The 12,823-nt window shown below is 40.0% G+C and overlaps 1 protein-coding gene across 5 annotated transcripts in view; it reads left to right on the plus strand.

Annotated features, from left to right (window-relative positions):
• pde1cb (phosphodiesterase 1C, calmodulin-dependent b) overlaps positions 1-12,823 on the plus strand; it is a 162,439-nt gene that overhangs the window by 138,732 nt on the left and 10,884 nt on the right. For all 5 annotated transcript variants that reach the window (XM_079569732.1, XM_079569733.1, XM_079569734.1 and 2 more), the window contains one exon: positions 9,497-9,617. In XM_079569732.1, the coding sequence (XP_079425858.1) occupies positions 9,497-9,617 (121 nt within the window). The remainder of the gene's footprint in view (positions 1-9,496; positions 9,618-12,823) is intronic.

Genomic DNA, 12,823 nt, shown 5'->3' on the forward strand with positions numbered 1-12,823 from the left:
TTTATAATTCAGCGTTTGTTATAGTATTTTTTTAATAATTAGAGAAAGTTAAGATTTTTCTCCAAATTGTTTTCCCCCTTAACTGTTTTCAAACATGACCATATATGGGCGATTCCAGTATCTATGGTATAATTAAACTTAATAATAACATGAACACTTTGTCGATTGATTGTATTGTTGACCAGTGGATAATAGGCCTTTCCTTTCATCCTCCTCTGTACTTCATCCACGTATTTCCAGCATGCAAAAAAAAAAAATGGAGTTAGCGGCACCATTAACAGAAGCAGTGGAGGCGGAAAATTGTAAAATACATGTTCTATAATTGGACGCGCTGCACTGCTGTTCCCTTCACAGCGGTGAGCTCTCGCCATGTCCTGGTCAAGCATGCATTAATTAAAGCTATTTGCAGGGGGGAAATGATCGTCTGATTTTTGAAGAGGATCTTTTTTAAAGGTCTTTTTTAAAGAGTAATATTGTTGAGTTCTTTATTATTTACTTGTATACATGTGTTGTTTTTATGTATGTTTTATATCCTGGCACTGTACTGTAGACAATTCAGACACTCGGTCCAGAAAAGTCCAGTTCTAGGAACTGCAAAGGTACTGCGCAGAACCCTCAAGCTCCCAGGCCTCTGGTAGAGGACCCGGGCTTGGAGGAAAAAGAGACCGAGGGTGAGGAAGAGTTTTTTTTTTTTTATATATATATATATATATATTTATTCAAGGGTTACCCAGCATATCATTAGTACACACAGCAATAGGTGTACAAAAGAAGTTTCAACCCATTTTTACAGGTGCTCTCAGAAAATTTGAATATTTTGAACTGTAATCATCAAAATTATAACAAACAAAGGCTTGACATATCTCACTTTGCATGTATTGAGTCTGTATCATATATTAGCTTCCCATTTTAAAGCCACACCGCGTAGAATTTAACCAATAAACAAAATTTAAATACAAGCATTTATTTCATTACAGATTTTTTTCATCATTGAAAAACACCTCATAAATGTAGAAACAAACATTTATGAGGCTCACTCGTCCTAAGATATGACTGTATACTTTACTGGGAGTGGGTGCGTCTCCAGCTCGTCTCCATGGAGATGTGACGAAAGGCTAAAGTAGAATATGGGATTTAAACAGGGTAGTTTCTCATCCAAATCCATTATTTTATTACACACTGCAACAACAGCATTTTCTGTGTCATTAGGAGCATGTTTCGTTTTGCCACAACAGTATAGTCCAAAATGTTACGCAGTGTACCCTTAAGTTGAATCACAGAAGTAAATGGACTTTTTCATGATGTTCTAATTATATGACGAGCACCTGCATATGTATAAAAAAAATAAAAAATAACAGACACAAAACAAACAAAAAACAACAAGAAAAGGAAAGGGTAAACAAAACAAAAACATTATACATTGTACATACGAGTGCAGGTACAGTTATGGTTACGATACAACAATATTGGCAAATTATTGTAAGGATTCTTTAGACACAATAGCACAATAGTACAATCAATATTAATAAAAAAGAAATCAATACAGACTGAAATGCTCACTTGAACCGCAGAGTTGAATACTGAAAGAATATTCAGACGGCTCCACACTAGACCAAAGACCCAAACTGTACTGTACAGGAGCAAAGACGAACTACCCCTGTGTTAATCAATACTAGTCATCGTTGCTTTCGACCAGCTGGTTGGAGAAGTCTGATTTCTCACAGAAGTTATTAAATGAGTCCCCTGCCTGATGGAAAATATGCACTTTATCCTTTACGGTGCCGAAATCTTCTCGAGTGGGAGTTTTTCTAACATCTACTTGAACAAAAATGTCACCCCTTTTTTCCCCCCAGATATTCTTAAAGGGGCTAGATGCAAGTTGGCCATTTTATACTCACTACTGCCACCTCAGGTCATATGTGTAACTGCAGCTTCTATATTAGTGAAGAAGTCTGGGCTCATTCTACACATTAGGACATTGCTGGAACATGTAGAGGGAGGAAAATACTTAATTTAAACATTTTTAAACTCTGTACAGTCACGTTAATAACTCTATCATATAAATACCCTACAGTACATTACTTTATTGGAAGTAGAAGTAAAAGTACTCATCCAAATAATTACTCAAGAAAAAGTTAAAAAGTTTTATCACTAAGGGGAAGAGTAACCAAATGTTTTACTTTAAAACGTTTTCTGCTACTTCACAATATTATCGCTCAAGTACAAGTTTAGTGTGATGGAAGTCACTCAAGCAAATGTAACTTGATCAACCTTGTCTTACTCAAACACCGGGGTAGTATATACTACTATAAGCTCAGTATTGACATATAAAAGCCCACATATCTTTCGATCCAAGCATTCTAATTAGAAACTTGACTTAATGGGGGCCCGGGCTCCTGTTGTGATGTAGTTAATGTATGTTTATCTCCGCTTTTGCCTGCTGTGTCTTTGGAGGAGATCTGACAAAACTCAACAGAGCGTGACTGACTTTTTGACCAGTAGCAGCGGGCGCGGGCCAGGCGGCTGATTACATGGGGAGCCCGTCCACTGTGATAAGAGAGATCTCAACTAACATCACAAAACTTTCATTCAGGCCTTTTGACTTTCAAGTTTTGAAAGTCCTTGACAGGAAACAAAATTGGGGTGTGAAGACTATTGTTCCCTTCCAAAGCAGGTCATCAGTTTTAGGGGTGGAGGTCTGGGCGCCACATCTTTACCAGACAGTGGCTGCGTCCAAAACCATCAAATTGTAGCCTCTAAGTACTAACACTAGCAACTAATCCGTAACCTTTCATGGGGTCAACTGTTAGATCTCTATGCAGTTAGTGAACTAGAGCTTCAGAGCTATTTTGCGGAATCTGACCGTCCTTACCCAGGGGAAGGGGAAGTGACATCACCAACAGCTGTTTTTCTTCTTCTGTAAAACTACTGGTGGAGTGCAGGCCAAACAAAAGTGCATGTCGCCACCTAGTGTATAGTGTCCAACAAGTAGTGTCCAAACAAAGACATTTAAGGAGAAAAAGAAAATCCAAATGAGCCATCGGATTTCCCTTTAGTGTTATTTTATTTCAACAGCTGTTTCATAAAGCTACAGTAGCAAATTAGCCATGTGGCTTAAAGGGGTTAGATGCAAGTTTGCCATTTTATACTCACTACTGCCACCTCAGGTCATATGTGTAACTACAACTTCTATATAAAGCTCGTGCATGACGGCACTTCGGACCCGAAGTAACACCGTTTTTAGTGACAGTGCAGGATTTTAGAGGCAGTTGTGGTGCACAGGTCTTGGCTCATTCTACACATTGGGACATTGTTGGAACATGTAGGGGGAGGAAAATACTTAATTTTAACATTTTTAAACGTGCAGTGGCTTATGGGAGGGCACGGAGGTACAGCGGTTAGAGCTCGTGCTTCACACAGTCAGAAGGTCCAGGTTCAATCCCCACCAGGGACGGGGCCTTTCTGTGTGGCGTTTGCATGTTCTCCCCGTGTCTGCGTAGATTTCCTCCGGGTACTCCGGTTTGCCCCACCACTAAAACATGTACAATAGGTGATTTCTGTGTTTCTGACCACCACATCATGGGGATGGGTCCCCAAGCGCCGGCCCAAGCTGGCAGCTCACTGCTCCTACAGGTCACCCCAGTGGCATTGAGGATGAGTCAAATGCAGAGAATGAATTTCCTTACAGGGATTAATAAGTACAATGTAGTTGTTGTACTTAACCATAGCTCCTAATCGCCGGTAAGGGACCATCAAGTGGCTATGATAGTTTGCATTGAGGCTCCTTTTCCTAACTCCTTCCTAACTGACAGACCAATTCGGAAACTTCTTATAATGGCGGACGCTGACGCACATCCGGTTTGGCGTAAGACCTCTTTCCAATCTGCTCGTTTCGGAAGGGGCCAGTGTCAGCTCCGTGTCTACTCTCCAGATGCCTCCAACTCCTTCACTTTCGGAAAGTTAATATAACCCATAAAACCTTGTCAACAAGTTTACGGCTGTCCCGTTTGATTTGGGGTGAGCTTAAAATTAACTGCAATGTCGTCAATTTGGGCGTCATAAGTGGAGACAAACACACTGCGTCGTAAAATTAAATTCCGTTTCAACACTTACTTAGCCCTCTTAGCATTTAAATGGGAGCTAAGTGAAATGGCCGAATAATAATACATGCGGCTGTCAAAGTTTATAGCCTCGCAAAGATAGTGGTACTTAGCATAATAAGTGCTAAAACAATGCCGCAGTTATATCAGACCAGCTCAGCACTTTGCAATAAAACAGAGGGGCAAATTTTCCAACCACTGAAAGTGCAGTAATTTGGTGTTAAATCAGCAACTATACGGAGGCTTAAGGGGTAATTTCCATGCACAAGTCATTTGGGCTGCACAGTGACGGATCGAGCCAGAGTTTGCAAATGAACCGCAATGAGCCATCAATCCTGAGCCATGTGACGAGTCGAGTCAGGGCTGACGGGAGGAAACTTGGTGACCTCGTGGGGGGTTTCTCTGCGGGCTTTGATTATGTGCAGAGGGAGCAAATGAGGAAGACTAGATGAAGTTTGGGGGCGGGTCTAGAAGGGCTAACACCACACTGAGTAACTTTCTGTTGTTGTTTCCATTTCTAACAGTGCAGAGGTGTTTCGCAATTGAAAGGGTGCATTTAGTTTGAGTCCCTATGAGTCACATGACGTAACCCACAACTTGTAGGCGGGATGGCAGGCTGCAATCAGGTAAAAAGGCAGGTGAAGAACACAAAGCAAGGCAGCCGTGGTGCAACACTGCAAGGGGATAGTGTAGTGGAGCTTGTTACAGTATTTGGATGTGTTTGACATGAGAGCTGCGTGTGTCAGTAGGTGTGAGGTACTCGTGTAATTAGAAAGTCCCCTTGGTTTTTTGACCACATCCTTTGTTAGGCCGTTGTCATCCGGATCTTTGGATCGTGAACCTTTTGGCAGTTCATATCCAGACCCTAGAAGCCCAACATCGAAAGCTTCTTGTCTCCCTGTTTATTCCATCCCTTCTTGTTCTTTTTCTTGTGTGTTTTTATGTTATTGGAAGTTAGCAGGTCAAAGTTAAGGGCCTTGAGGTATGATACAGTTGACTCCTGAAGCTGGTCCGCATTATCTAGAGGTGTTTCTGCTGGTATAATTTTGTCTAGAGTAAATTAAATTTTAGGGACCATCGGCTGTTTCACTGTGAGTTTCTACATCTTCAACTTCTGAAGATTTAGGATTGGTGGAGTAGTTTTGGTCATATAGTACAACGTCAGGCTCTAGAATCAGAAGTTGTATTTATTGCCATCGTTTTAGAACAATTTGAGGAGAAATTTGGGACTTAAATAAGTAAAGGACAGCTAGAGTTTGATATTTAGTAATTGTGTAAATTTTAACAAAATGTACTATCCTTAAAAACATAATATCTACTATGGATTAATTCTTTCTTTTTTTTTTTAACCTTTTTTTTGCTCTTGTAGTTACTGCTTGTCCTGCTGCACCTTGGTTGACAGTGCTGTTTTAAAGTGCAATTTAAATAATGTTGGATGGGGAATGGATTGGGGAAAAAAGGATCTAATGGACCATTTTACGCTAACTTTGTTCCACCATCACTAAATTAAAGTCATAATTTAATTCCTTTAAAACTTGATTTCCAGTTTGCTACATCACCATGCACACTCAATGCTTCCAACCGTGACCTGCCATTGTCGTGGTTCTTAATCGCTGTCGCCTCATCTGACTGTGAATATGAGGGATGTACACTTATTAAAGCCATGAATGTTTCCCTCTGCTGTTTTTATTGATGAAAACCCTGAAAAAACATGCATCTTTACTTTGAGTGGTTCATCTCCCATCAGACTTTAAAAAAAATTCAAATGAAAAGAAAAAAATCCCCAGATTGCTTTACACAGTGATGAGAAATCACTCACAAATGGGGAGTGAGAGACTGCGGTCGGCTGGTGCTGTGGTGCTGAATGGACTTAAATGTGGTGTAATTCAAGCCCGGTGCAGTGGAGTCGTGCTCAGACGGCACTTTAACACAGCCTGCCATAAACAGGCCATGAGGAAACATGAGCAGCTCTTTTTCACTGCCCTGTAACCTTGTGATGCATCCTCACCTTATTATGTGGGAGGATGGAAAAGACAGCTGCCTAAAGTAACGTACAGCCACACTCGCAATAAATGGTGATGTGCTTGTTCTCTGACGCCTTTAATGTACAACTACTTCTTCTGCAAAATAGAGCAGCCGTTGCAAGCTCAGAGCGGTTCCTTCTTGGAAACACTTTCCATACTGAGAACAGCAGACCAGGAACACCCTGCAGGAGGTGCAGGTTTGGAGATGCTCTGATTCGTTCTTCCAGCATTGGCAATTTGGCTCCAAAATCGAGTGACTAGATTTGCCAAATTAACAACGGGAATTTACTTGGTGTTCTCGAATTTATTTCCCCATTTGGAAACGTAAATGTTGACTGTTGAGCTTTTTAATTGGTCTGTACTTGTGCACCCGGGACAGAGCATGTGTGAAACTGTTACACATCAATGGTTTAAAGCAGTACTAAGTAACTCTTCCCCCTATAGGCCATAAGCGCAACTGCAGGTGTAGTAGCAAGTTACGATTTTTTAACTTATTAATTGTCTTGGAGATTAAATACTATGCCGACAGGAAAGGCGAAGGGAGAGAGGGTTACTGTGCATCCAATTATACAATGGAAAGTTTTTTTCACTCAAACTTGGTTGTAAATACTGTTTAAAGTGACGCTAGCCCGCAGTTAGCTTTGCCCGTTAGCATGTTAGCTTCTTCTTCGTGATTCCATTAGTGTGTATTGCTTTCTCCCGACTGGTGGCAGTCAAGTTGCAAACATGGTTTTCTGTCCAGAGACACCAGGGGGAGATGAAAGACCCTCCAATCATCCCATAAATACTTGTATTACCCCCACAGGGACTACGAAAAGCATTTATTAAGGTAAACACGTTACTTAGTACTGCTTTAAGACATGGGGAACTCGTTTGGGTCGAGGGCCGAAATTCAGCCCCCACGGCAGGTCGAGGGCCGCATATATTGTAAGGGACTGTGGCCTCATAAATAACAACAGCATAAACTTATTTCACTTCATCAGCCTGTGTCACATGTTTCTCAAAGTGCTTCATAAAGGCCATATTTCTTCACTCCACACTCGATAGCACTAAGCCCTGGGGCAGACTGAGCATTTACCACGTGGCTATAATATGCTGTTTATATCCTGATCTCTTATTAACACATGTGGAATTCTTTCATTTTTTTTCTATTTAAGCTGCCCCCTAGTGGCTGGAGTGAGCAAACTGGTTATTTCGTTAAAAATCCATAACTCCGCACAGGAATGGGCTAGAGACTTACTTTTTTTTTGCATGTTCAGGACTTCATGCTCCTCAAAGGGCCACATTAAAATCAGCCGCATGTGGCCTTGACCTAGGACAAAAGGCTCACAACTGAGGCTGTTCCGGGCTAATCTAATAACTCTTTCTAGTTCTTCCCCTATGTAATATTGTGAACCATTCACTTGCAAGGGATTTCATTCTGCTTTTGATCGAATGAATGGGTGAAGAACCAAAAACAAACTGTAAAAACAACCAAACACTGCTTTAACATCATGTGAAATGTTTGCGCAATTGTGAATAAATATCTAATGTGTGCTTAACATCTACGGACACATAAAAGTAATGTTCATATGCTATCGAAATCAAAAGTTCTGCATACCCCTCCTTTAGTAACTTACAATATCACAAGTCCCAAATGCTGCAGTGCAATCAGTCAGGCTTCCCGTTGAATGGGCGCAGTCGGGCTTGTACTGTATCTCAATCACCGCTCCGCTCAAAGGATGATTCAGCGCCTCAGCTCGTCGAGCACAAGTCCTCAGCTCACCTCGAGTTGTAAATTTTCAGGTCGGGCACTATAAGGTCCATTTTTCACCAAGTGCCGAGAGGTTTAGGTCGGCCTCTCAGCGTCTGACATTTTCTGAACTGTAGATCATTAAGTGGCGTAGAATAAATTTGTCTGATAAGGATCGAAATCGGTATTCCCACTCGCAACAAACATTCGTCTTGTCAGCTCAAAGACATTTATTGAGAGAGATCAGTTCAGAAGCACACAAACTAATAATAATCCAGACTCCAGGCTCAAATTTTAGTTTTGCATTTTGCTTCAAATTGCCACAAATACAGCTGCTTTTTGAAGAGGTGTGTTAAATTGCTGCATAAATGCTTTGCTTTACAAGTATAGATCACCTTAATGAGGAGAGACATCTAATCACTTACAAGTACACCGTGGACATCAATAGTTCATTTGCTGCTCGGCCAATCACGCACTTAAAACGAGGCTAAGGAAGTGGATGAGGTGTTTTGTCCAACTTGGAAAACATAGTGTCTAAAAACATCTCCGCACGGCCCAACAAAGACAAAGCATGAAAGAAATAGAGTAAAACAACAATAACAACACATCTAGAAGGTATTTGTAAAGCGTTGGTAAGCACTTAAAACCTAAAAACATTTCCCTGAATAAGTGTATGTGCCTAAATAGATGTTGGTTTTGGTGCATCCCTGAGTCTGGTTAAAGCAGTGCTTAGTAACTTGTTAATTTCCGTAGTCCCTCTGGGGGTACAAGTGTTAATGGGAGGGGTCTTTCATCTCCCCCTGGTGTCTCCGGCCAGGAAACCACATTTTCAGCTTTCCTGCACTGGGTCGGAGCCACCAGTACACACTAATAGAATCATGAAGAAGAAGCTAACAGGCTAACGGGCAAAGCTAACAGCGAGCTAGCGCCACTTAAACAGTATTTACAGCCAAGTTTGAGTAAACAAAATGAGCTCCATTGTGTAACTGGATGTACAATATCCCTCTCTCACTTTGTCTTTTCTGTCAGCGTTATATTTACTCTCACAGACAATTAATGAATAAAAAACACGCTACGGCACCTGCAGTGGCACATATGGCCTCTAGCTAACTCTAACTAAGAGTTACTTAGTTCTGCTTAAAGGTTAGGTACAAGTCTAAGGTGGTTAAGGTCAGGGGAATTTGTTGATGGGCTAAACATGTTGATGGTCTCAGCAGTAACATTAATAACTATTTTTATATAACTGATCGACAAATGATCAGGAAAGACTTGTAAATGTATACATGACTATTTAAATATTTGATGCTTTACAAATGCTTTCTGTAGTTATTACCTAGTGTGTTGTTATCAAAGGTTTGTAAATCACTAATAACTCTAGAAGAGCTAAATGACTATAATGACTATAACTATGTGAGTGGGATTAGATCATTTTTATAATTTTACACTATTATAGAATATTGCATTGATTTACACGTGTGTTTTCTATGAATGTATTCTATTAACCATTTCCTAATTAAACCAAATAAATAACTTTGGACCTACAGCATATACAATAATATGTTTGAATGTCCAAGAATAGAAACTGTGTCTTCATTAATGTCTTCTTAAATCATTGATGTCTTTATTTCTTTATTTTCCAGGCTTGACAAACCCAAAGCGCTGTCTCTGCTCCTCCACACCGCAGACATCAGCCACCCGGCCAAGAGCTGGGACCTGCACCACCGCTGGACCACCTCCCTGCTCGAGGAGTTCTTCAGACAGGTACGAGCGGGCGGCAAAGCAGTGGTGGACAATTATGCCAGTGGTTCTTAAACCTTTTTGCAAACTTAAGAAAATATGTGGCTTTCAAAGTAATGCCTTATCAGGTCCTCAAGCATTTACCCTCTTCCCCAGATGGCTTTGAGGAGCATAATTGCCCCAAGATTGTGAACAATTAAAAACTGTGTTAAAAAAACACTGAAATAGTGTTGATTCCTTTGAAACTGAGAACTCCCTGACGTACAATACTTAGCATTAAAGTGGTCACTGTGAGAAGGCTCGACCGTCCATTGTTGGACTACACAATCTTAGTTTCTATGTCAGAGTATAAAAATGACAAAACTTACCCCGTACGCTTATTTTATGATGTTTTGTCCGCGAGCGAGGCGGAGGTAAGTAGCAGCTCTGCCACTTCGCAAAGCCGGCTTTCCCACGGGTATCCATTCACAAATATTAACAGATTTTACATCAACGTGTCCTGCGAAGGATGCCCGTGATGACGCTATAACCCAAATATGGTATTTTTCCTTCTGGGAGTCACCGAATACAAAAGAGCCAAGGAAGGATTCAGCACAAAACATCAGGGCTGAACTAAACACTTGGAAGTACAGGTTTGCTTGACCAGTTGTCTTGGGTTGACAGAGTTTGATTTAATTTACTCAAGTTAAATGCACTTTTCTTACAAAGATAGTACTTTGAAAGTACAAACACCTGTCTGTTTTACTCATTGCTCAAAACTGAAAAAGAAAAAAAAAATATCTAAATTCTTTGACATATAGCAACTTTTTTTTTAAAACAGAAACGCAAAGAGGTACTTTCTTATGGAAGACTATTGGCACCTTAATTCAATTGTCTATTCATTTGTCAAATGGCTATGCATTATGTTATTTTAGTATACATTTTGTAATTGTATTTAGCAATATTCTATTCCAAAAGTTCTAATGGCAATTCAATATGTAAAGTGTCAGTGCAATGTCTTCATATATTTCAAAATACAAGATTTTGAAATGAATAGCATAATTGCCATGGGATTTTGGCCTCTTTATTCATTGTTCTATTCATTCTTAAAATGGCATTTAGTTTGGAGTTGCATTTGGCAAAGTGGAATGTTATATCCTATTTTGACATGTAATTTTCTATTCCAAAAGTTCTAATGGCAATTCACTATGTAAAGTGCCGATGCAATGTCTTTATATATGGCAAAATACAAGATTTTGAAATGAATAGCATATTGCCATGGGATTTTGGCCTCTTTATTCATTTTACAATGCAATTGAGAATTATGCATTTGACATTCTACAATGTGTAATGCAATTTACATTTGATAGTGTATTATGTATTTTTAGTTGACTTTTGACAATTATGCATTTTGTTATGCAATTTACATTTGATAATGTATTATGTATTTTTAGTTGACTTTTGAGAATTATGCATTTGACATAAAAGAATACGTGGTGAAACAGCACCATCTTGTGGTTACAGCATTGCGGAATACAAAACGTCTCACGCGCAGAAAGTCTCTTTATTCAATTTCCAATGCAATCCGCTCCTGGCCAATCAGAGAAGAGCTCGCCTCAGCAGCGCACGCAGCTCAGGCAGCGCAGCAGCCGTGAACCACAGCCAGGCAGGCTCAGGCTATGGTGACTTCTTGTTGGTGGAAATAATTGCAGTCATGGCAGATTTGATGCAACTGATCAGACTTCATGAAGATTCAGAGCTAATCCAACGTTTTGGTAAGCATTTGTCTTGTGGGTGAAAAAAATAAAGCTAGTCAGACTGCTAACTGGGTGCTAATGCTAAGCTATCCTGTAGCCTCGATTCGAGTGTTTATGACCATGGTTCCCAGTGTATGCGCGTTGTGCCATCACAAGCACGGCGTCGGCCTGCGCTCACACCAATGGTCCTTATCAGTCCTGGGTCTGTCCTGTTTACACCCAGTTTTTACCAGATTCAGTGTGATAGATATAACTATGTCCTTTGGTTTTGTTTTGCACAACACCCAGGTGCACAAGTTCTCAAAAATAGTCAAGGAGCAACGAGTCTAGAGGTTTTAGAGTTAGCCTATGTTATTAAAAGTAATAAAGCCGTACAGGCATGAGACACTGATTCAATTAATATAGGGAGAACATTGCATGAATAAATATCCATAGACACTTTGTTTGCTGCAGCATTCTGTCACGTTTTGATGGGTGTTATTATGTCAGGCAGTGCCAAAAAATCACTAAAAATTCATGAAAATGGTGAAATGAGCTGTTTTGGATTTGACTGTTTATTTTTGCACAGATTGGTCCTTTACCCTATGTGGCAGACAAGTCTCAAAGGTATGATGGGTCCACATGATGAAGGTATTGATGTTCTGGACTGGACTGGCCTGCCCCAGACTTAAATCCAATAGAGCACATCTGGGACATCATGTCTCGGTCCATCCATCAACGCCACGTCACACCACAGACTGTCCAGGAGCTGACTGATGCTCTAATCCAGGTCTGGGAGGAGATCCCTCAGGAGGACATCCGTGGTCTCATCAGGAGCATGCCCAGGCGTTGTAGGGAGTGCATTCAGGCACGTGGAGGCCACACACACGACTGAGGATGATACAGACTCGTTTGGAGGAATTTCTACAGAATCTGGATCAACCAGTGACCTGAGTTGTCACTTTGATTTTGACTATAATTTTGGATCCAGACCTCCAGGGGCTGAGAATTTGATTTCCATTTATCATTCTTATGTTATTTTGTTCTCAACACATTGCCCTACACTATGAATAAAGATTTTCATCCGATAAATCGAATTGATTGACATCTAGGATGTGTTTTTTGAGTGTGCCCTAAGTTTTTGTGAGCAGTGTATATATATATTTTTATAGTAAAAAAAAAAAAAAGAATCTATTTTAACTAATTAACTGATTGCAAACATGCAAACAATTTGCGAGTCATATTTTTAATTTTTAGGTAACATCTACTACACTAAATAATGGCCAAGAAAGGCAAATATTTGTTTAAAAAAAAATAGACATTCAAACAAATGTAGCCTACTCTTACATGGAATTTGTAACTAGATTCTGTAGTTTTCTACAATGATTGTAATAAAAAGACACCTTTTTTCACTATACAAGTAACAATTAGACAATACAAGTTTAATTACAATGTTTTTTTTTTCTTGCAATGGGCATCTGAAAATTAGTTACACAATATATAAAGTAGGCGCAA

Source organism: Gobius niger, assembly GCF_951799975.1.
Source record: "Gobius niger genome assembly, chromosome: 13".
Taxonomy (NCBI): Eukaryota; Metazoa; Chordata; class Actinopteri; order Gobiiformes; family Gobiidae; genus Gobius; species Gobius niger.